General features: G+C 37.0%; 1 protein-coding gene and 1 long non-coding RNA gene across 2 annotated transcripts in view; one reads left to right on the forward strand and one right to left on the reverse strand.

Annotated features, from left to right (window-relative positions):
- Window positions 1–16,344: 16,344 nt before the first annotated feature.
- On the forward strand, window positions 16,345–21,068 carry LOC149807221 (uncharacterized). The gene is made up of 2 exons (XR_016414730.1): window positions 16,345–16,569; window positions 20,602–21,068. It is a non-coding gene; the product is annotated as an uncharacterized LOC149807221 (long non-coding RNA).
- A 2,009-nt stretch (window positions 21,069–23,077) lies between these two features.
- The window catches only part of LOC149807222 (C-type lectin lectoxin-Thr1-like), a 42,854-nt gene continuing 40,412 nt past the window's right edge, over window positions 23,078–25,519 (reverse strand). The window contains exon 3 of the mRNA XM_089963749.1: window positions 23,078–23,472. Coding sequence (XP_089819875.1) covers window positions 23,246–23,472 — 227 coding nt within the window. The 3' untranslated portion in view covers window positions 23,078–23,245. The remainder of the gene's footprint in view (window positions 23,473–25,519) is intronic.

Genomic DNA, 25,519 nt, shown 5'->3' on the forward strand with positions numbered 1-25,519 from the left:
ATTAATGTTTTCAAGCTCAAACAGTCAGTTAACCAACCCACCCATAAACATGGTCACATTTTAGACTGGATTCTTCATAGACCTGACGATAACATTCTACGACCCTCTCTGGTATCCCATGACCTTGCATCAGATCACCTCTGCATTATATGCCATCTTGACGTATCAGTCCCTAACCCTCCACCTTTATATGGTACTAAGATAAACCTCCGTATGATAAATAGAACCAAACTAATGCACGACATCCAAACAAACCTAACAACTTGCTTACCTCCTACAGCAGAACAACTCGATAACTGCTTGTGTTCATTGCTCGACAAACATGCCCCAGCTACCAAGTGCAGAGTATCAATTCAAAAGTGTTCTCCATGGTATAGTAGTGTTAGGGACCAGCTTCGCACTGCTAAAAGAGACCGCCGTAAAGCTGAGAGGCTTTGGCTTTCCACCAGACTCACTATTCATAAGCAAATCTATGAAGCCGCTAAGAAGAATGTCACAAATATAGTCCATGCAGCGAAATCAGCCCACTACACTACTAAGATCATGGAAAGTTCCAGCTGCAAAGAGCTCTTCGAGATTACTAACAAGCTAATGTCAAGGAACAAATCTACACCACTTCCAACTACCTTCTCTCCAGTCGACCTTCCTGATATGTTTGCAAAATTCTTCCGTGACAAAGTACAAACCATTAGAGATATGCTTGACACCACAATTTCAATTGACTCGTCGTCACCATACAGATGGAATACAGACTTTGAGCGGCAACCAATATCAGCATTTGAACCTGTCTCTATGGATTTCGTACGTACAATCCTGATGAAGAGTGCACCAAAGTCATGTGAACTTGATCCAATTCCAACATCACTGTTGCTTGTGTGCTTAGATCCAGTATTGCCTTCACTAACTGATGTTATTAATACCTCTCTCTCATCCGGGGAATTCCCATCATTTTTCAAAACTGCCATTGTAAAGCCTCTGCTGAAGAAACCAACACTAGACCATAACGACTTAAAGAACTACCGCCCAGTTTCTAATCTCCCATTCATATCAAAAATCTTAGAAAAGGTTTTTCTATCCCAGCTTGTATCTCATCTGAATTCAAACAGTCTTTTTAGCAATGTACAATCTGCATATCGCCCTTGCCACAGTACTGAAACTATTCTTCTAAAAGTAGTTAATGTCATTCTCTCTGCGTTAGATAGCGGAACGATTACAGTCCTCACCCTCCTTGATTTGTCTGCAGCATTTGACACAATATACCACGATATATTACTTCACCGTCTCCAGCATGTATTTGGCATTCATGATACAGCCTTATTGTGGTTCAAGTCCTACTTGGTCAACAGGACACAAATTGTATCTGCAAATGGAATACACTCCAGCCCAGTTGATCTATGTTGTGGTGTTCAACAGGGGTCTGTTCTTGGACCTGTTTTCTTTATTCTGTACAATCACTCGCTCTCAAGTGTCATACATCATCATCCAGTGTCTCACCAATTGTACGCTGATGACACCCAAAGATACAAATCTAGCCACCCAACTGAAATTGATGCTACCATCCAAAGTGTAGAGAGGTGCATTTCTGATGTGAAATCATGGATGACATGTAACAAACTGCAGATGAATGATGATAAAGCTGAGGCCATTCTGATCACAACACAAACACTTTCTCATTCACATCCTTTACCTCAAACAATAAATATCAGCAACGCCAACATTAAATTCACACAATCAGTATGAAACCTAGGTGTTACTCTGGACAGTACTCTCACATTGCACCAACATGTCATGAACATATGCAAGGCTGCATATCTTGAGCTGAGATGGAGCAGCTCTATTTGCAAATAGCTTTCAGTTGATGCCACTAAAACCCTTGTGTGTTCATTAGTACTCTCAAGACTGGACTATTGTAACTCAATTTTGTCTGGTTCATCTCAATATCTGCTCCAGAAACTTCAAAAAGTTCAAAACACAGCTGCTCGGATCATACTTAGAGTACCACGATCAGAGCACACTTCCCCGCTGCTCTGTACCCTACACTGGCTATCCATTCAATCTAGAATCAAATACAAAATTTGTTCTCTGTCCTACGTTTCACTGTCGGACTCTAGTCCAACATACCTATCCGACCTCTTCGATGTGTACACACCAGTAAGATACTTAGGCTCCTCTTCTGACAATCGTATACTCATTATTCCCACTATGAAAACAAAGTCATATGGACTGCGTTCTTTTGTATATCAGGGACCAGCAACGTGGAATGAATTGCTCACTGAACTTAGACACAAAGACACAGTGATCCCATTCAAGAGTGCTCTCAAACTCACTTCTTTCGACTGCAAGAACAAACTTAAAGACCTAATAATGTTTCCTACCTTAAATATTCTCAGCATGTTTTTGGTGTTTGTTTTTGTAATCATATCATTATAAGTTTTTTTTATCTTTTAGGTGTTGTCTAATGTTGTAAAGCGCTTAGAGCTTCTAAAGATCAGGCGCTATACAAAGTCCTCATTATTATTATTATTATTGGCGACTTCGATGATGGTAAGAAACTTTATTTTACTCTTGCCAATTTGAAAAAGAAAAAAATAGTTTTTTTGACCAACATACAATTAAGACAGTAAAATGAACATATTAGTCATTCTAATTCAAAGATTATATAAGTATCTTTACAATTTTGTAAGATATAAGAATGTGTACTGATGTAATTTAATTGACTTTTGTTTTTTTATAGTAATAATATAAAATTGTGATGAATTTTAAACATCTGAAATTAATAACATTTCAGCACAGCAATAAGCGATATATCCTTACTGAAAACCACTTCTACCTTTTAATCCCAGTCCCATCGTAGTGGGTCTTCTTGATTCATTGATGATTCAGCAGTTCACAAGATTGCAAAGGGCTTAGCTTGTTATTTTCGTGTGTGCACCACATTTGTAAGCAAATGTCAAATATTTGGTCTTTTTATGAAACATATGTAAATTGAGTGACGAACAATGGTAATCTTGAAACCTTATTACTACACATATTACTCACGTAAAACTTCCTCCAGCGTTCAAAACCCCGTATACAAAAGGATGCAGTACCCGTCTAACTTATATACTGTTTATTATCTAAAGGCTACACTATTTAGCAATAGTGAATAAACCATCAGTTTCATTGGTCAGTAGGGAAAAAATGTCAATATAGGACAAAGACTTCAGTAATATGGATCAGAGTGAAGCGCCAATCTGTTCTTGAGATGATCGATGCTTTTTCTCGATACTTTCAGTAACGATACATATTTTTCATACAGTCTTTATTAAATAGGAAATGAATAAAACAAACATTCTGTAAATTTAGTTACATAACACATTATTGGTATTTTTCCGAAACTGACCTAATGTGTTCAGATCTTGATTTAGAGACTTGTCTTATTTGATGTGACTTGACTGAACGTGTTGAAAGTTATGTCATCGCTCCTTACAGACATCATGAAGCAGGCTGAATGGCTCTTCAATTTTCGTATCATAGACTGGTAACTAAAATTGTTCAGCTATGGTTTATTTAGCACTATTGTGGTTATCGCTAATTGATGAATGCCTTTAATGGAAATGAAAAAAATGGAAGAGAATTTTTCGTAGTATTTTCAAATGTGTGTAGTAGAAAGAGTACGTGTAATATACACAGTTATAATGTAGTTGTTGTATAGTAACAAAACAAGCAAAACGCTCCCTCCGCGGAAGATAAAAAAAGGATAAGTTTGATGCAGCATTATTATTAGTGTGATTGGGTTGTTCACGAGAATACTCCAGGCGTCGCTTTCTTGAGGCTGGTAAAGATGGGACCGAAAATGTCGTTAGGTCTATTGAGGTAACAAAGCAAGCCATCGTTCTTGACAGACTCAACGTGTGAGTGTGTGTGTGTGTGTGTGTGTGTGTGTGTGTGTGTGTGTCTGTTGGGGAGTGTTTTCATGCGTGACGTAGAGAGCATTCAAAATCAAAAGGAGATGATCCTAATACGATTGAATTTGATATTGCACCTTTCACATTATTATTTTAGGATAATGGAGGGTTTCATCTTCAGATTAAACAAGATTGTGCCAAGAATTTACAAGAAAATACCATCAAAGCAATACACAGCCGAGGACACGTAGCTATGGTTATAAGAAATGTTGAGAGAAAATGGTTTGGTTATCAGCAACGAACAGCATGTTGGAAGAGATAATCATCCAGTATTTTTAATGAGAGCTGACGTATCATAGTATCATTAGTTGGAACAAGAACCAATAAACTACATTCAGTCGATATTGAACCATTTTCCTCACGTTCGAAAGTGTCAAACATAGATGGTTCAATTATAAAGATAAATAAATAAATAAATACATGTGTTACGACTCTATGGTCATAAACTAAGTAACAGAAAGAAGCAAAACTAGTTTTGTAAAAGGTAACAAATACTTTAATTCTCAAAGTTCAACGATGAAAAGTACTACACATACACAAATTAATCGTGTGTTCCGAATGGACTCCAGCTGCTTCGAATATGTGTATTAATATTGCATTGTCTAAAACGAATGAATTAGGTCTCTAACTCTTTGACCCTATGTAAATCCACATGGTTCTAAAACGCAAACGTTTCCTGCTCACTATTTGTCTTCTGTCACTATTTCCTCAGTCGGAAAAGATCCTACTTGACTTGTCCATTCAGTGGGAAATAACCCCAAACTTGTAAACATGTTCATTATTAATATCAAGAACCATAAACACATTGTCTATAGATCCTATGCAACCTACAGGAAATACGCCAACAGTTAAAGACACAAAATAAATATATAACACATGCAGAAATATAGGAGACATAATAAAGAATTTGTTCACTATCGTGATAAATAATTTAGGAATCTTATAACGGTAGGAATATGCTGTAATTTGAAAGAAATATTACGTGTTCATCGTAGTACAACAGAGATGTTTCAAGCAGATGATTCGTATTACAGGGTTGATGTTTCGATTTTTCTTCTTCAGTAGGCTTGCTGAATACGTCACCAAAATTACAGTTATAGTTGACCGTGTTTTCCAAAGAGGAACAAAACAAATCTGGTTTTCAGCTTGCTTTGCTTCAAATCATGGATACTGGAATCGGTAGAAGCAAGCATGTTAGAAGACGTTGAGAAAAGTGACAGTAATGAGACTGGAATGTCAGATGGCAGAAATTTAAAAAAAAATATACAACAGGGTCAAGAATTTGCTTCCTCGTGGACCAAACCTTCCATTGATTTATTCCCCTTTATGCGTGCTCGATAAATAGTGTGTGTGTGTAATGTTACGAACCTATACTCTTAAAACAAATAAAAGATAAGGGTGAAAAACAATTCAACAAATAATTCATTTTCCTAGAATGCAAATGAAAATTAAAAAAATCAAAATAACTTATGTTAAATCCCCAAAATGCTAGAATTACAGATACAAGTCCTAATAATAAAATTTCTGAATAAACTTAAATGGAAATCCAAATTAAATCCAACACTGAAAGTTATCTGAAATTAACAATACATAATTAATATTTATTACAAGAAAATGTTTCATTTTCATCAGTTCCAATTTAGACAATGTATATTGTAAATAACGAAACGATACTGGGTACACAGCTCTATATAGGCCATAGGGAAGAGTTACAGGTAGCATGACCGTGGTTGGATTATTCATGGATAATTAGATATCTGTGTTACTATCGTATATAACTCTCCTTTTCTTTCGACCAGGTGAAACTATTTGTGATTTACTGGTGTTGTAATTAATATTATCAGTAAAATTACCCCAACCCCCCGCACGAAACACTTGCAAATACAGTTGCTATCGGATAACAATTTGCGGATCTTATCAAATTATCGGTCTCTAGGACATTTTTTAATTTCTGTCTTGGAAATATGGCAAGTATTGTTATAAGTAGTGGACGGATATGTTACAGGGATATCTGTTTGTGGAATAACGTGTGGACGGATACATCATTCCTTGTGACTCGTAAGTGCATTTTTTGTCATTGATGGATGCAGGTACATGCTTGATTCAAATGAGGCACAATTGTGTAAACATTTACTATTTTTGCTCTCCTACCTTTAAGAGTCAAGATGTTCCCTAGTTTGTAGTCCATTTCGTTTTTGTTTTATCTTCATAGCTTTTTTTTTAAATCTTACTTTTGTATGTTATTTGTTTCTAACCTCCAAAAGCTATTTTTGAAATTTCCCTAAGTTCCGTTGTTTGTTGGATGGAAAAATCACTCCATCAGGCCAAGCAGAAGACAATAATGCTAGAGACCCTTGATAAAGTAGTCCCAAGCGCGTGGACACCATGACTGAGACGACTGTGCGAGGTAGCCAGACTGAGATAGAAAAAGTAAGGATAGCAAAACATGTAGATTTCTCTGTCGCATGGATGAGACTATGGTTTACTTGCTATATTGACTCTCGCCATATGTGAAACATAATGCTTATATTGTCTGTCATTAGACTTGAATCAAGTAGATGGGAAATGGAACATCTGTAATATATATGACCCTGGGGCAGATTTGAACATATTAGTGGAAAACTAGCTTCAATAGACCTCACACTTGCAACACCAAATATTGCACTGTTTACGGACTGGGAAGTCCTAGAGCAAAGCACATTGGGCAGTGACCACTTCCAAACATGTATTACAATATATCCACAAAGCCTCAAAGAGCAACAACAAAACATACCAAGATGGAAAACAGAGAAAGCTAACAGGAAATGTTCCAACATCACTTAAGCAAAGTACAACTAGATCTTTATAATGACGACACCAACCAATATTACAACAATATAATTCAAACAATAAATGGAGCAGCACAAAGCAGCATACCCAAAACAAGCGGGAAAGCCAGCAAAAACAGTATACCATGGTGGACCGAGAACCGTCGAATAGCCATTAACGAAAAAAAGAAAGCCCTCAATCGATTTAAACATGCAAAACTTTCTTCGGACTTCCTGATTTCCAAACAAAAGGAAGTCAACACCAAAACTAACAGGATCTAACACCAGCCAAGCAAAATCTAGCAGTAACAACAATCACTCCTGAAAATTCGTGACACAAAAGTTAACACTGGAAAAAGAATTCCCCCCACTTATTTACGGATCAAATCAACAAAGAGTCACCGCTCAACGACTATTTCAGCATTGAAAAAATGGAAAAAGCACTAATTAATAAAAATACAACATCCCCAGGAGAAGACAAATTAGGCTATGACATTTATAAGCATCTACCAGTAAATATGCAAGTAATCATAATAGATATGATCAACTTAATCTGGAAAACAGGAAACATACCAACATTGTCGAAACAAGCATAGTCATAGCCGTACCAAAAGCAGGGAAAGACCCCAAAAATTCCATCATCATACAGACCCATCTCCTTGAAAAACACCATATGTAAAATCATGGAGACAATGATTAACAATTGGCTAAGACACCACCTGGAAAGAAACCATTTGCTCATAGAAAGCCAAAGTGGATTTAGACCTACTAATTAGATCGGAAGAAAGCATTAAATTTGCCTTCAATGCCAAACGAAAAAGAGATACGCATCTAATTGAAATATTTCTAGACCTAGAAAAGGCGATTGATTTGGTCTGAGCTAAATAACTAATCTCCAAACTCAATCAGTTTGGAAAACGGAACTCCTCAAGGAAGTGTGATAATCCCCACACTATTCAACCTTATGGTCAACAACCTACACGACAATATTACTAACAAACTAATCGAACTATCTCAATTTGCTGACGCCAGTGGAATCTGGAAAGCAGGCAACCCAAACAACCAAACCAACATCAACCAAATGCAACAGAGCGTAGATGAAATCTGGAAATGGGCAGACACTGGGGATTTAAAATATCAGGCACCAAAACTGTTGCAATGCTTTTCCCACCAACAACAAATAGACATATGACATATCCCAAACTCCATCTGTAAAATACACGAATAAAATTTATTAAAGACACTTCTTTCTAGGGAATGTTAATTGACGAGACATTCAACTGGAAAAAAGCACATAACAGCCCTCACCAAACGATGCCAACAGGACCTCAACCTTCTAAAAAGTATTAAGGGGACAAAGTGGTGCACATACAAAAAAAAACAATGCTCATCCTCCACAGATCATTAATCAGGGCTAAACTTGATTAAAGCTGCCAAGTGTATGCATCGGCCAACAACACTCTGCTCCAAAAACTAAACAAAAACTAAACAACATACAATACAAAGCGTTTAAACTTTTTACGGGAGCGCTATCTAATACCTCAAATGAGTAGACGCCGAACAATCAACACGTGGATTTTATCGCTCTTAAGAAGGGGCAGATCCAAAAAATGTTACAAGTTTGTTTTTGATCAAGCTGCATACATAACCGCCAATACTTGCAACCAGTCTTCAACCACAATAACAACAACAATAATAACAGAGACTTTTCCAGACAACCCAGCTGTTTCGACCTGCAGAAGAGGCTCAGCAGCCTGCCTTCCCGTTTCTACCAGCAGATGAGTCCTAGCTGCCCCCCCCCCCCCCCCCCGCAGAATCCTATAATATGTCCACACCATCTTGTTTCCAAATTAAGTCAGGGAATTCAAGGTAAAATATATATTTGGTTTTAAACCTTCGGGTATACATCTACTTGTGCTGTTTAAAAATGCCAGATTTGAAGGACTTGCCAGATTTTCCTGAAATGCTTTAACATCAGAAGGACCTTTTCACTTCACTGAACCCCTCACATTTATCCTTTACTCAAAATCCAACACTCAATTATCATCACCTACCATCCCATTTCTAATAAATTACCCACCAAGGTGTTTGTCACCGTTACCACCCTCACCAAACACCCGCCAATCCCCTAACCACAAAGGTCAGGAGGTAAACATAATTCCAGACGCCCCAAAACTTCATACTACTACCAAGAACAAGGGTAAGAAAATCCAACCGGGAAAGTTGGCTCAAACCCCACCACTACCACAAGGCAAGAACAAAAAAGGGCTGACAGATACATCTAAATCAAACAACCTGAAGCACCACAAGGCAAAATAAGTTAAACACTCCAGCCAACTCCAGGCCCTTCAAACGAAACAACCATATCAGATTTAGCAGATCCAAACATGTATGACTTTTAAACGACAGATGAAGATTACAGGCATATGCTATCACCAGAAAAGAGGAGAGTACGGTCACCAGAGGAGATATTGGATCAAAGAAATGGGAAAACTCCGATGAACGGAATACCAAAGGAAAAAAATACAACAAAGTCAAATCCTAGGATAACAAACAAAACAATCAATGAAATAAAGAATACCAAGCAACCTACAGTAAGTAACAATAAGGAAGGGACAACACAACCAAAAAGAAAGGATAATCAACCAACAATGGGAGATAAACAGGTTAAAATTCAATACCACAGTATAGACCTAACAATATTCATCGCCATCAGCAGCTCCAAACAATTCAGCATAAGAACCATTAGTTTAGCATCTATCCTAACTAAAACGTATGCTGGAGCCTTCGAAATCATCGGACCAAGATCTAACTACATCACAGTCAGGTGCAGCACCCTAAGGCAAGTAACCAAATACATGGAGATACAGCAAATAGGCCCAACCAAAATCAAAGTAACAAGGCACAAAGCGCTCACCAAAAACACCTTGACCATAATCCAGCATGACCATACCATGATCAAGAAAAAGGAGGAAAAAACTGCTGTCCAAACAACCAATATCAAACCAACACAGATGAATAGACCAATATCAAATATAACCTACAAAAGGTTATTAAACTATACCAAAACACCAAAACTACAACCTCGTAAACAACAATGACATAGCCATAGAACTAATAAACCAGGGAGCCGACATATCAATGGCTTTCAGGTTAAAGTCGAGTCAAGGACAACTGACCAACATAATCCTACTGGACTTCTACTTAATTCCACCACTGCTCATCTACTTTGATAGCCACTTGTACCCACTACTTGAATACAACATCAAACCTTGCTTCTGCAGTCATTTCAGTCATTGCAAGTCATGGGGACACCAAACCAGCAGCTGCAAAAATAAAAAACGATGCGACAACTGCGGTTGCAACCACAGCACCATACACCAGAGAAAAGGAAATTATAAAAGTGATGACGGAACAAAAATTGCCTTATGCAAAATCCAAATCAATTGTCCAATTGAAACGTACCGTGCTGGAAAAGGAATCAACATTACAAATACCTGCTATAACTAAGCCAAACCCTAAACCAAACACTAAGCCCGCCCCTATCCAAGCCCACCCAAATTCAACAAACCAGCTGACAACAAGAACACCCGTCTTGCCCGCAAGTATCAATAAAAACAGGTGGATCACAAAACAAAACAAGAAATTAAGGTTATTAATAATACTACCAAACCAACCAAATCTGACATATCGACCTTCGTTCGGGAGGTTTGAAATCAAACCAAAACAGAAAATGCAGACCGACTATTACCGAGCAATGCAAGTAATAAGGCCGAAAGCAATGCACGTAACATAAGTGCGCCCCAACATGAGGAATTCTCGCATGACACAATTATCCACTACTTGAGGACCTCGTGATGAGAATTACAGACATCTCTTTAAATTATCATATACCTTGTATCCCATTCTTCAGGTTATTATCAGACTTATTGGAAAAACACCTCCAAGCCAAACGCTAATTTGACCTTATAATCCACTAAAATAATTAATTATAACATCAGGAATGGATAATACCAGGAAAAAGGGTATAATAATCTGGCAATGGAATAGCCGGGGATTAAATATTAATAAACAAGAATTAACGATTAAACTTCAACAATCTAAATTAACCTGATTTAATAGTTATCCAAGAAACATTCTTTCAACAAAAACATAAAAATATACCAAATATCTCAGGTTATTCAGCCAGTAATTTCACTATGAGAGACAATGAGCAAAGAGGGGGTGGTTTAGCCATTTTCGTCAGCGACAGACTCCCAAATACATCATTCCAACAGCACTCTGTAGCCACAAACTACCCCAACAATCCCACACCCCTTGTGTATCAATCGATACTCATCCACAGTGGGCAATTTTTATGCCGTCTCCCCTCTTAACTATGCCCAACTAATTAGCACAACAAATGAATACATGTTATGCGGTGACTTCAACGCACATAGCAAAAGGTGGACAGGAAAGCACCAAGATAAGAGAGGCAAATTAATCGAAGAATGGGTCACCAACAACAATCTGGTCATACTAAATGATGGTACTAAAACCAGAATTTCACCAGAGGATGGATCACTATCGGCAATTGATCTAACAATTTGCACATCCCAATTAGCATCTATATCTAATTGGAAAGTAGAGAGAGATGCCACGTTGGGCAGTGACCATCTCCCCATAATTAATAGTATTAACTTCACCAATCCAGTTACCACTTCTTCTAACGTTTCCAAGTGGAGACTGGACAAAGCCAACTGCCACTCATTCAATTCCTTGCTCGCCGGAATAACTATAGCCAACCTACGGGAAGACGACATTGACAAATACAATAAAAAAATTCCTTGAAGCGATCAATGCAGCCGCCACTCAAAGTATTCTCTCTACTGGAAGTGATACCCACCCAAAAGCAAAACAACCGATCCCATGGTGGAACGACGACTGCACAAATATAACCATGGGAGAAAAAAAAGCCCTCAATAAATTTCGCCATACAGGTCAATCAGCTGATTATACAAACTATAAAACAAAAGAAAAATAAGCGAAGAATATCATCAAAAAAGCAAAGCAAAAATACTGATCCACCTTGAAATAAATCAGTGCAATTCAAAACAGGATGGAATAAACTAAAAACAATGATAGGCAAAAATAGCAACAGTGTTCCAAATATCAAGAGTGCAACAACTAACAAAGAAAAAGCAGAGCATCTAGCAAAATATTTCGCTAGAATGATATCCATATAGCCACATTTCAAGCGCATAGAATAGAGTACAAATATCCATACCTCTTTACTGACCTAGATCCAAGGAGTTCTCCCCTAAATGAACTGTTTAGCTTGGACGAATGGAGATCCGCACTTAGAAATAAGAAATCCACTTCCCCAGGATCAGACAATCTAGGAAATGAAATATATAAAAACATACCACCCAATATGGAAGAAATCATATTAGATATAATTTAATTATGGCAGACATGACATATTCCCCACAAATGTAAACAGCCTTTAGTTATCCCTATCCCAAAGGCTGGCAAGGACACTACAGACCGATCTCCCTCACCGATACCGTATGCAAGGTGATGGAGACAATGATAAACAACAGACTCAGACATCACATTGAAAGCTAGAATCTCCTCCCACATAACCAAAGTGGTTTCCGCAATAAAAGATCCACCCTAGATTAACTAAGAAGGCTCGAGTCTCGTATCAAACTAGCTTTCAGTGCTAAAAGAAAATGCGATAGACAGTTTATAGTTATTTTCCTAGACCTTAAGAAAGCCTTCGATTTGGTTTGGACTGTTGGTCTCATTGTCAAACTGAATCACTATGGAATCAATGACAACATGCACAAATGGATTAAAACCTTTTAAAAAGACAGACACATCAGAACCAGAATAAGGGCACACTATTAAGAAGAATATGTGCTAGAGAACGGCACCCCACAATAAAATTTCCTGAGTCCGACCCTATTTAACATCATGAGAAACGATCTAGAACGCTCTGCTGACCTCAGTAAAATTGACCTATCATAATTTGCTGACGACAGCGGCTTATGGAAAGCGGGCAACCCACGCGGCCAACAACTATTAATAGAACTACAAGCCAATTTAACTAATATCGGCAAATGGGCTTCAAATTATCAAAACGAAAAAGAACAGGAATAATATTCTCCCCCATAAAGGATACAATATAAAACCACCAACCCTATATATCTAAGGCGAACCAATTAAATTTGAAAGAGTCGCAAAATTTTTAGGCATGTACTACGACCAACATCTCACATGGAATCATCACATCACCGAATTATTACGAAAATGTAGCAGAGACCTTAATCTCCTGAAAAACATCAAAGGTTTACAATGGGGTGCAGACCAAGATACACTGGTAACACTTTACATGGCCTTAATTAGATCCAAACTGGATTATAGATGTCAGATCTATGCATCTGCGAAACCATCAATTCTCAAAAACCTTGACATAATCCAAGCAAAAACTCTGCGTATATGTACAGGCACACTCCAAAATACCTCTAAAGAAGAACTATAGACCCTAACAGGCGAAATATCTTTAACATTAGGGAGAGAAGAATTAACAATAAAATATGCAGCCAGAATTTCTATAATAAACCCGAGCAATCCCACAAGGAACATCATTAACAAATGCAACATCCCATTTAGCCAGAAACTCGTCCCCTCCCCATCATTTGGGAAAATTATCCACACATCCTGCAAAGAACTACAACTCTACTGCCTTCGTGCAGCACTAATACGATATCCAGACCCTACTCCATGGACAAGGAAAACCCCCATTATCAACACCTTAGCAACAACTTTCGGACCCAAAGAAGAACATCCTTTAGAAATAAGATCAAAGATCCTTACTATATTAAACGATTCTTATAAAGGATTTGTTAAAATGTACACAGATGGGTCTAAATCAAACAACCCAGAGAGAACTGCCGCAGAACTCACTATCCCGGAATTGAATAACGAAATAGGAAGCAGACTCCCGGATAACTGTTCAATATACACAGCAGAATTCTGGATCATATTTGAAGCAGTAAAGACAGCATATCAACAGAAATTTCAGAAAATATGAATAATAAGCGACTCATTGTGCTAAAACACTGGAAACAGGCAACTCAAAGGGGTGTGAAAACCTCCTAAAAGAAACCTACTTGCTATTCAACAACATGTAAAAACAAGACCAAAATGTAAAATTCATTCATTCTGTCGCATATAAACATAGCAGGTAACGACAAGGCCGACCAAGCAGCAAAGAACGCACTAAGCGAACTAGAACCAGCCCACATAGATTACAGCGTCTCAGAATTATACAGCATGATACCCCAAAAAATCGCCTTTAAATGGCAAACCCAATGGAATACATGCCCCAAAGGATGTACGATGTACTAGATTAAAAACAAACAGTGAGTCGCAAAACCAAAGCACCGAAAACCAGTATCAAACATCATCAATGGATCATTAACCGAATCAATACAGGAAAAACCCTACTTGCAAGCAGTATGGGGAAATATGTCCTGGCTAATTGTGGATTCGGAGCAAAATGCCCCCACTGCGTTGATGATGAAGACCTCTGGCCTGTTTTCAACATATGCCTGAAATATGACGAACAAAGGACAAAAATAGCCACTACGTTAAAGAAAATTGGCTCGTCATATACCTACCCCTAACTTCTTTACAAAACTAATCCCAACCCCAATCAAACAAATGATGCCATGTTAATCTTCCTTAAGGAAATTGACAAAATCAATAAAATATAACCCAACCCAATCCATTATACTCAGACCGGCCTGACAACACACATTCTATATATAATTAAAATTAGTCACTTACCCAATCACCATCAGCCAGTTTCATGCGTTGAAACAGGTGGGGAAGTGGGTGCGGGGGTAGTGTACGGTTTACAGCCCGAGTAGGGGCGAGTACCACCCACTACGGCACCCTGGGTGGTTACACAAGCAATGCAGTTTAGTGACATATTTAGAAGTAGGACTTAATGAATACCCATCCATACAACATCTGATTATTAAATTATGGGACATCCTTCTTGGGGCGGCTGTGTGGAGAATTAGGGGCGGGGTAGTATACGATTTACAGCCCGAGTAAGGGCGAGTACCGCCAGTGCGCGGGCTGATGTTGCACCTGCATCTATCACCCACTTCGGCGTCCTGACTCGTTCAAATGTATAATCAATTAAGCAAGGCAATAGGTGATTGGTAATTAAGTAACCATCATTTTCATACGAACATCTATCTGCTCTATCATTACTCAAGGCATGATGAATCTTGTTAAAAAAAATCGGCCTGTCATGCAAAAGAACCACTTTTAAACCCCATAACAAACTTAATTCTTTTGTTTCAAATCTTTTTACCGCAGTATGTGGTTTCTTACCTTGAATTAGGCACGAAAATTATGTTACTAGTCATACTTTCGGTGCAAATGTACCAAAAAACAGCAGAACATAAACGGTGAGCATCCAATATAAGCTTACAGCTTACGGGGCCGCTCTTACATACATACACACATATATAATGCGTACTTTTGAGAGATTGACAGTTGTACGGTGAAGCTGTCCGCATTTGCAACATGCACAATGGAGAGAATATTTGCATACCTCTATGCTACGTTCTTGTGACTGAAGTTTCTTCAGACATCGCACTTGTGGAAATTGTAGAAACTCTACAAACAAAGCTAAACATAATGGCTGATCTTTCATTCTATGTATATACTAGTTATTGTCTGTATTTGTTTATGTACTTGTTTAATTTTTGTGAACGTTTTATGACTTTAATCAAGAGGTTTTATTACACTTAATTATTATATCATCTAATCTTCTACAAAAGGAAATAAATATAATCATGCTGATGATAAATTATATTCACAGTATTAATTTGGTACAATAAGTCATTTACTTAGACCACATGGTCATTCAAAGAGACCACTACGCAAGGTCATACATAGAGACCACAACACAAGGTTATTTATATAGATAACTACACAAGGTCATTCACAGAGACCACTATACAATGTCATTTATAGGGACCACTGCGCAAGGTTGTTAACAAACTACACAAGGTCGTTCATAGAGACCACTACACAGGATCGTAAATGGAGACCACTGCGCAGAAATCATTACTTTTAATGTATGCAGAGAATTGGCAAACACGTGCTGGCCAGCAAATACATTATATTAGATACAATAGTTTTAGAAGACAAACCAGTTTCTCCATAAAATGTCTGGCATGTAAATGGTATTTTGTTTACGTTCGAAAGTTTAATTCCAAACATAACAAAGTGGCTAATATATATAACATGCAAAAAAAAAAAAAAAAAGGGATGTAAAACAAAGTTTTTGTTGCCTTTTGCACTAGACTTTTAAGTATACCGGACTGTAGGGATACAGTGTGACCTCTGATATGGAGTCTTTTGTGTTACCTTTTCAAGTGGTTAACTCAGTTGGGCGGGCGGTGAAGGGGAGTGTTTTGCACACTATTCAATGAATAGACTCGTTTTAACATCTGGAGTGTTGAATTCTCATTTTGGCTGACTTGCAACACACACCTCCACAGCTGCATCTACCTGTCACCGTTTATTCTTATAATGCAAGAAACGATTCTGATCTTCATTTTGCTTTACCTGAAACTATGGGTGGTGGAATCCGCAGCTGCAGGCCTGCTAGAAGATGCAGAATTAAGTGACGTTAGTGCTGTACGTCTACGTCTGGAGGAAGAGAAAGAGAAACGTATTCTTCTAAACAATGACGCTGAGGTTCTTATGCTGAAACTATCCAGGCTGGAACAATCATCCGGAAGGTAAGCAGTCTTACTGAATATAATTATTCAAAGCTTTCTTGTTTGTCAAATCATTTCCTTTGGACAGGACAGATAACCATATAGATGGAACGGCTTGCTATAAACTAATATTGAGCGTACATTTGTTTGCTCTTGGCAGCACAAATAGCCATATAGTTTGAAGGCATTACTATAAAATAATATTGAGGGACACCTCTAAGTAAATTCTTTTTTTAATTCTCGAGTTCATCGAACCAAGCCTAAACTAATTGGATATCTATTTCAAAAGCATTAAAAAGTGTGACATCATTGTAAACCAGACTTTTCGATCTGGTTCACGTCTTGGTAGTATTACTCTTTCAAAGACTGGTTAGGTCTTATTCCATGTTACTGCTCTTATAAGGTACAGTTTCTCAGTTACGCAAACAACCATCGCAGGAGGTAAATTGGCGTTAATAATTGTTTAAAAAGATTACTGACAAATGATACTAAACCACTGAAAAGTTGAAAGAAAATACAGATTTTAAATGTCTCAAACTACACACATTTGAAACATTCACTCGTGCAGCAGTCTCCATTAATAGTATATGTTGCATGCCCAAGTATTGGTATCACACATAAGTACTTTTCACATTTTCGAATGGCATTGTTTTCTGCAATAATTTGAAAATAGCTGTTTAAGAACAAATAGTTACTCTTGGTGACATCAATGCAAGAAATATTCCAAGGTGATATGGAGGTTTGTTTAGTCGAGTGCCATTTCTGTACAAGGGTATAGAATTTTTAGTGGTTCGCAAGAGATTAATATGAAAATGTATGCCAAATAATCGGACAAATCAGAACAAATAGCTTCGTATATTAGAGGTTGGTCTGTTTCGTTGTCATGTGTGCATTATTCAAACCAATAATTATAAACAAAATACTTTTAGAATGAATAGTGAAAACAAACCGTTGAGAGTGCCTCTTCAAGTGAATAACTAGATTATTTTAGCATGCATTCCATAACTTTGGAACAATTTATATAAACGTCGCTGTTAATCGTCAGTTTCTTTCTTTCTTTGATTTACTCCAGAAGAATTGTTATGAAAAGGCGATATCTCATTTAGATTTGCAACCAATTTGATTGCATACGGATTCTGGTTTGGATGATAAGCGTCGTTTCATCCATACAATAGTAGTCTTTCCCTAAATTAAACTATTTCCGTATATTTTCCGACGCAACATTTATTGCTAGAAAGCGCTTTTGTAACGCGGTGTTTGTACACATACATCAGACTTTCACTTAACAACAAAGGGACTTAGCCTAATTGTTTTGTGGTTTTGTGGCCTTAATGTCATTTTTCAGCACATGATAGGCTATCCATGATGGCCAGTGTATTGGTGGAGGAATAACACAGGAAAAACTGGTTAGAACTACCGACTCGCGGGAAACTACTGACAAGCTTTCACGCGTACAGATATGTCAGTGATCTGTAACGGCATGCACCTAAAACAGCTCAGCCACTCAGGGCCCGGTTTTAGTTTAAGACTGAACTGAACCTTTCACTCCGGCCATGAGACAAAAATCACAAGTGTTTGCAGAATATACATATGAATCAAATATAAATCAGTGAGATTGACTCTTCGTCAATGGTCTCAATGATCAAACCAAATCCAACGTAGAAGCAGCCAGTAAAAGTAGCACGACGTTATTTGTCGATCTTCGTGATTATTAGATTATATAAAGCTTCTTCTCGTCAGGGCGCGATTTAAAGTTGGAAATAAATATGCAAATGTCACTGGAAAAAAAGAATCGTTTCCCATGCGGAAGACCCAGTTGAATTTGAGACATTTATTACTTGGTAAAACATTACAAGATTAATGATGTTATGCATGTTGTGTATTTGATTGATAATGATAAAGCAAACATATTCTGAAATAGCGCCATTATATCGAACTTCCTCTTCAGACTGCCTTAATGCAGAAGGATCCATCCATCTAGCTTTCGTTTACAAGGAAATGCGACTAAATAAAGTCATGCTGCAAACTCAACCAGTAGTGACGAAGGGAATCTGATTAATTGTTGTCATTATCCGATTATTGTTGTAAGATTTACATGTCCGAGAATTGAAATCAAACGTTCAAGAGGGGTATAGCAAGAGAGTTGAATATTCAAACAATATGAAAGCACTTTACCTTTGGAAATCTACATAAACGTGGGTATTTGCATCTGTATTCATCAACCTTTCTTAGGAGACACACACACACGTTGAATCGCATTACAAAGCATGATTTTTCGTTTATCAGGTCACTAAATGGAACCTATAAGTATATCGTAATAGAAGTAACTTATCAAACATTTTAAAAGTTTGTGTCCTTTGCCGTCATCACAATGATAGAAATGTATAACACTGTACAGCTATGGCTCCACCTCTTTGCCAGTTTGAATAGATTTCCAAATCATCAATAAATGAAAATGTCATATTATTTATAATAGGAAAACATACATCATATTTACCTAAAGTAGTCTGTAGTTTTCCTCACAGCTCGATCCTAAATCTGGATGGTGATCTGACGTCTCAAGTGACAAAAATATGTATGCCGCCAAGCCCGTAAAGATACCCATTGCCCTACAAAATGATCTTAATGTCTCCCACGAGGAACCTAAACAAGATCAAACCAATACATCTGAAACAATATATAAGGAGGCCCGGACAGATGCGATCCTTGTCCATGTAGCCTCCTTGAGATGGCCAGCCCATAACGGATATGGTTTCGCAATTGTGTGTGCCCTCTTGCCACTTTCTACATCCAAGCTATTCTACCCTAATTATCGTTTTATTAAATTTGTTATTTATTTTTATGCAAATTAAAAACAAACCTTTTTTAAATAAAAAATATCAATATTTGACTAATTCAAGGCCAGTCCAAACATAAATACATTTGGGTATATGTCACGAACTACAACAATAGAACATAACCTTTAAATGCACACACACACACACACACACACACACGGATACCTGGCAAGGCTCACTGAATTTGTCAGGGCAAGGAAACCAGCCGAAAAGTGTAATGCCTGTGGAGAGTAGTAGGAGCCCTTCATAAAAAGACTTTATTCACGGAAATGGAATGGAAAGATACCTGGAAACAGTAATCTAACCGAGTGCTCATCCAACCCAAAGAAAAGGAACCCTAATTAAAATGATATAAATAATTTAAAAAATTATCTTCTAAATTATGTTTGGCTTTTATCATAAACGCTACATGGGGGTGGGGGTGGGGAGAAACGAACATATAAAAACCTTTATCTTATTTGGCCTAAGGCGTCTCAAGGATTAGTCCGTTTAACCTAGCCATAACCTTATATTGGAAATCTGTTACGTCGTAGGTCGAGTGACTTTTATATATAAAGGGGGCCTCATAAACAAACAATTCATTCCTGTTTCATATCAGGAAATATCTTTTGGAACCTATGATTAGATTTTGCAGTTGTGTTCCAAGATAACTCTAGACAAATTATTTATTTCAATCATTCGTTGGAGTTACTAAGTGATGATTGACTTAAATAACACATTTGTTTGGATTTTTGTGAATTCATTCAAAGACTTTCACGGCAATTCGTACATCAAGACATTCAAAGTATTGGAATTCATTCGGAACATTTCATACTTTGGACGTATAATGGGATATTTAGTATTAGTTGGGATACAATTCATTATACTGTAGGTATCTCTTAAATTTTCAATTTGTAATTTAGATAAATAAAGTATTTTTGTGTTTGCTATAAGTTTTGGTTTCGCTTCGTTCTCTTAATTCTTTAAGACCCATAGTCGTAATAAGAACCATACTAATTTTTATACCGAACCAATCTAATTTTCTGTCATTTAATGATTGTAGCACGTAAGAAAATGTTAATTATCTATCTATTCTAGCACCTTGAAAAAATATATAATTAATACAACGTTAATATTAATATGAGACACTTTTTCTGTTAATATGTCACATTTCTCATCTCTATTGCTTCAATTAGTTCTGACATTTACAGTTATAAACTTTTTCATTTATTTTCAGCTACGAAATTGTACTTCTGAAGTTAAAGTAGAAGTAGCTCTAGAAACTTTTCTCCAGGAAAACCTAACTTCTACTTTATGGTTGTCTGATTTTCTGTGCGAAGCATTCGGCATTAACATATTATTAAAGGTACTGGCGACTGCAGACACAGATTCTCCCAACTTCTATTAGAAACTCTGGTGGAAAACAACGGGTGAGTGGCTGGGTGACCGGATGCTTGAGAGGGGAATGAGCTTTTTCACTTACAACGAGCCTTGTTATGAGTTGGATGACAAAAGTAAAAGTTTTACCAATCTATACAACATTCTGAACATCTTTCTTACATATTTTATGTGTACAAGATCATAATGTTTGTTGTTTTGTGAATACATATTGTTGGTTCGGTTGTTTAATTTGTCCAAGATTTTGAGAATTTTTGTTGGCGGAGGTCGCTCACATAATGATTAAATTTTCAAGTACTTATGCGAGTGCACATTGTTGCGATACATCTCATGGACGCATTTCATCGTTTCGTGTATTACGTGTCCTGCGTACATATCGTAAATATCCTGAGTATGACATATTTGCCACGGAACTGTATAAATCCCCATATTTATTAAATATATGTACTCGAGTTTCGTTTTTGTGTACAACGATACCCAAGGGTGATTTATATATTATACAATATTTCGAGACAGTGAGTTCGGTTCATCCTACGTCGCACGTGCAAAGTGCTTTCGATGGAAAAAAAACCGAATACTTCCAGCGCACAGATGATGTATGATTACATCATCTGTGTATAAATGCTACACCGTAAGACTAAATCTACACATTACGGAACGTCTTGTCAGTGAGTGGTAAATACTTAAGGACTTGCACATTTTCAGCTGATTGGAGTCGACGTGGTACCAGCTGTAGAGCTAACGATATAAGTTGGCCATAGCGGCTGTAGAACTAAACCATAGCAACCGTAGGGCTGAGTGAACAGTGTTGCTGGTCGAGTAGCAGGCGAGCTTTACTCACTGATTGGTGGGCGCTGATTGCTTGATTGACCGAGGAATTGAATGGTGGTCAGCGACTACCTGGAAACCTGACTGCTTGATTGACCAGTGTGATTGGTAGCCAAGTGTGCTGGTGATAAAGTGTGTAACTCCATACAAGAAATCTTTTAGCCGTGGGCTAATGATGGGGTTTGCAATATTCAGTGTTTTGGAGCTTTAAAAATATTTCGTGTGATATCTATCCAATTGTTTTCATCATTTTACTATTTGAGTAAAATACTTCATTTGTCACTATTTGAGTGAATTCATTTTTACTACTTGAATAAAACACATCATTCTTTTCGTCGTGTGAAATTACTGTGGATCATTCACCTTTGTCCTTGTACTGTGTAAGGTCATTTATTTACATTTTCATTTGTTGCATTATTAGGTTCGTGCGGATTATGCGAATTTGTCCAATATTTGGATCTTATACACGCACATAATAATCATAATTCTTTTCTCATTCACATCATTCATCATTAAACATTGTATTTGTATCACCATTAAAAGTGTTCTATTATAAATCGGAAATCCAACCCGGTTATCTTGTTACAAGTAGTGTCAGAAGTGGGATCATCTCGGATTCAACGGAGAACCACAATTATTGTTTAATTATTCTTGTATGATATTGTGTGTGTTTCAGACGTTCTTGACAATACAGGAGGGTTAAGTAGACATATAACATTATTTTTTTTGTACACTTTTTATGTTTTTGTTGCCTTCCGGGAAGGAAAATACGGTTTGTTTGTTCAAATTATAGTAATTTTGCACGCACGTATTAATCATAATTCTTTTGTCATTCAAGTAATTCATCAGTAAACATTGTATTTGTATCACCATCAAATGTGTTCTGTTATAAATCCGAAATACAATCCTGTTATCTTGTTACAATATTAATAGCAAACATAAATTAATGAACACTGTTTTAAATTGACATTCAATTGATAAGATGGAGTTGTTCTTCCTGAGGCCATGTCATTCAGGTTAAGCTTGTTGCTAAATCTGTATTTTGAACGCATTCTAGGGAGGTGGGACTAAGTATTTGATTTGTGGCGCCATTCCCTTTAACAAATTCTTCACTCATCATTCCGTATGCCAAGAAAGTAACCAATAAAGCAAATATTTGTAATAACAAGAAATGATTGTTAAATGTTGTTTAAAATATTTATCGGTGCGTGTAACTGGTGGGCCAGTACAAATTAGGTGTTAACCCGCTTACACAGTGTCTACTTTACGCATCGGTGACATACACCATTAAATTACAAAAATCACCAATCCAATCTTCATCAACTAAATTGGTCATCGCTACAAACAGTGGTTTCGGAAAATTGGCAAGTTTGAACATTTTTACACGAATCTGTTAAATGATTTGGATGAAAACGTGACGAACACAAGAAAGGACGAGAGACTAATGGAAAACATGTGAGCATTCAAAAAGAGATAAGAACGGTGCCTTGGGTTTAATATGTACATTTATTGTGACGGTACATTTAAATATCAGTAGTTTTTGTCCTTTTTTTAAAAAAACTGAATGCATTTTTTATATAAATTGACCCAACCAATAGAAGCAAAGAACTTAAGTTTTGCAATAGGTTGCAGCCACATCATGAAAATCATTTTTTCTATCCAATTTGACAAATATAATGCCACATCAAGGAGCAAACAGTATCTATTACAAGATAATCAACGACTCCATACAGAAGCAAGCAATTCTCAATTTTTCCGCCATTTGGTTCGCCAGAGTACCAAACGGGACTTTTCATGTCGATGAGCTCGCGGTCAGCCCATCTCCAGATTCCTTCTTCCTCGTGATCATTTCCACCGATAAACACATGTGAACCTTTAGGAACTGAAATGTAAAAGAGATTTTATAAGTTTTTTTTTACGATTGTTGTCCATTCTTGACATTTTTAATAAAAACGTTATTTGCATGTAGCGAATTTTTCACATTGATTTATAAGTGCCGTTTAAAATCTAAAATACAGTAAGGACACTTGTTTATGATGATTAAATGATAACCAAAAAGAGACATTCATATTTTCATACCATTCGACCATCTAAAATAAACAAAACACAAGATAGCAAGATAACTCCTTGCACACAATATGTTGTATAGACTGACGCAAAGAGTATTTGCTATTGATCTTTAAATGAAATAATTCTATACTTTTATGTGACGTAAACCATACAGTAAGCTTACTTTTCTTTCTTTTTTTTTCGTTCTAGTATTCCTCGAAAGGGAAAGATCTATTTTACATTTTCATGAGTGAAAGTCATAGAGAGAGGATCATATGACTACACACTACTCTTCCTTGAAAAATGTAATCCTTTTTCATCCACAAGGTACACCATTGCTCATTTGAAATTATATTTATATGACAAGTTGTATGATATTTATCTCTTATTTGAACTGACCACTAACGTAACATTCGATTTGTCAAATACGACAAAGCAACACAAGAAGGTAATTGAGTGCAAGTATTTAGTATTGAAGTAAAGTACATTCTCGAAGGACGCATCACGTCAGCCGATCAGGGCTTATCCAACGGTAGGATCGAACCTGCAGGCTAATCACCGAGCCGCTATGGTTCGTATCTCCAGCAGCAGAGCGGGTGAACAGACCAAGGTTATTTCCAAATTTAAAAGCTCCTACGAAATAATTTTCCGTAGAAACTTTTAATTTCAATCCCAAAGGCTGCTACGGGTGGCTATTTTCGATCGAACAGACCATGGTGACATCATAGGTGTATTTGAGGCATCATCGATAAGGCAAATTTTATTTTTTTTAAATATTTGGTCGAGACCGATCCGATATCGTGATCGTGGATCATGTAAATTTATCGTTATAAATCCATGTGGAGTTAACTGAGCACGGCTAAATAAATTTTTAAACTTAACAATATCCATGTCGCTGTTGCACCAAGTTTGATGAATATTTCTTAGCGTGTGCGTGTCAACGCCGTTAAATACCGCTAAAATGTTACAATAATCCCTGATAACTTTTGGTATTTGTGTATATCGCTGAGTTACATAAATAACGTCTGTATTTTTATGGCGCCCGCGAGGGAATATCCTAGCCGGATTTGCTTGTTTATCTGACATCACGTCGTCGTATACAACTAAATTATTTATTTCTCCGTCAAGATCTTCAACAGATGGTGCTTCGTTGATATCTGTGATAAATTCAATAACGTTGTCGGTTATCGCGGACGCATTTTCGTTAAAATATTTTAATACCTAATAACATCGCTGATCGTCAACAGATGGTGCAACCAAATATAATTTGTCCCATTTTAACCATCTCATTATCAAATTTAACAATAACTACGTTTTACCAGATCCTGATGGGCCTATTATTATCATTCTAATGGAATTTGGTAATGCCGCGTGATTTTTAACCTGCTCACGTTTTTTTTGTGGCTGAAAAATCAATTACATTCATGATATAATAATATTTATGGATCTATATTGTGTAAAATGTCAATCGCGTACTTCAACGATAGGTCTAACTGAAGTTGTCACGCGTAATAATAAACCAGCAATGACCGGTGCGTGTGCGAAATGTGGAACAAAAAAATTTAGATTTATTTCTGGCCAAAAAAAAAAAAGAAACACGGCGGTGATATCGCCTCAGGATTAGCAAAATTACCTGGTGCTCCTTGGGCAAAATATCCCGGAGAAAAACATTTACCTGGATATAATTATTGCGGCCCTGGTACTCGATTAGATATTAGACTTGATGATAATAATAATCCAAATCCAGGCGAAGATCCGGTAAATGCCATCGATGATGCGTGTCTCATTCATGATATTGCTTATCGAAGTGGAGGTTTACAACAAAGGCATCTCGCGGATGTAAATTTGATTCACGCGTTAAATTCTATTCCTGATAAATC

Source organism: Sinohyriopsis cumingii, chromosome 1, assembly GCF_028554795.1.
Source record: "Sinohyriopsis cumingii isolate HCF-2022 chromosome 1, ASM2855479v2, whole genome shotgun sequence".
Lineage (NCBI taxonomy): Eukaryota > Metazoa > Mollusca > Bivalvia > Unionida > Unionidae > Sinohyriopsis > Sinohyriopsis cumingii.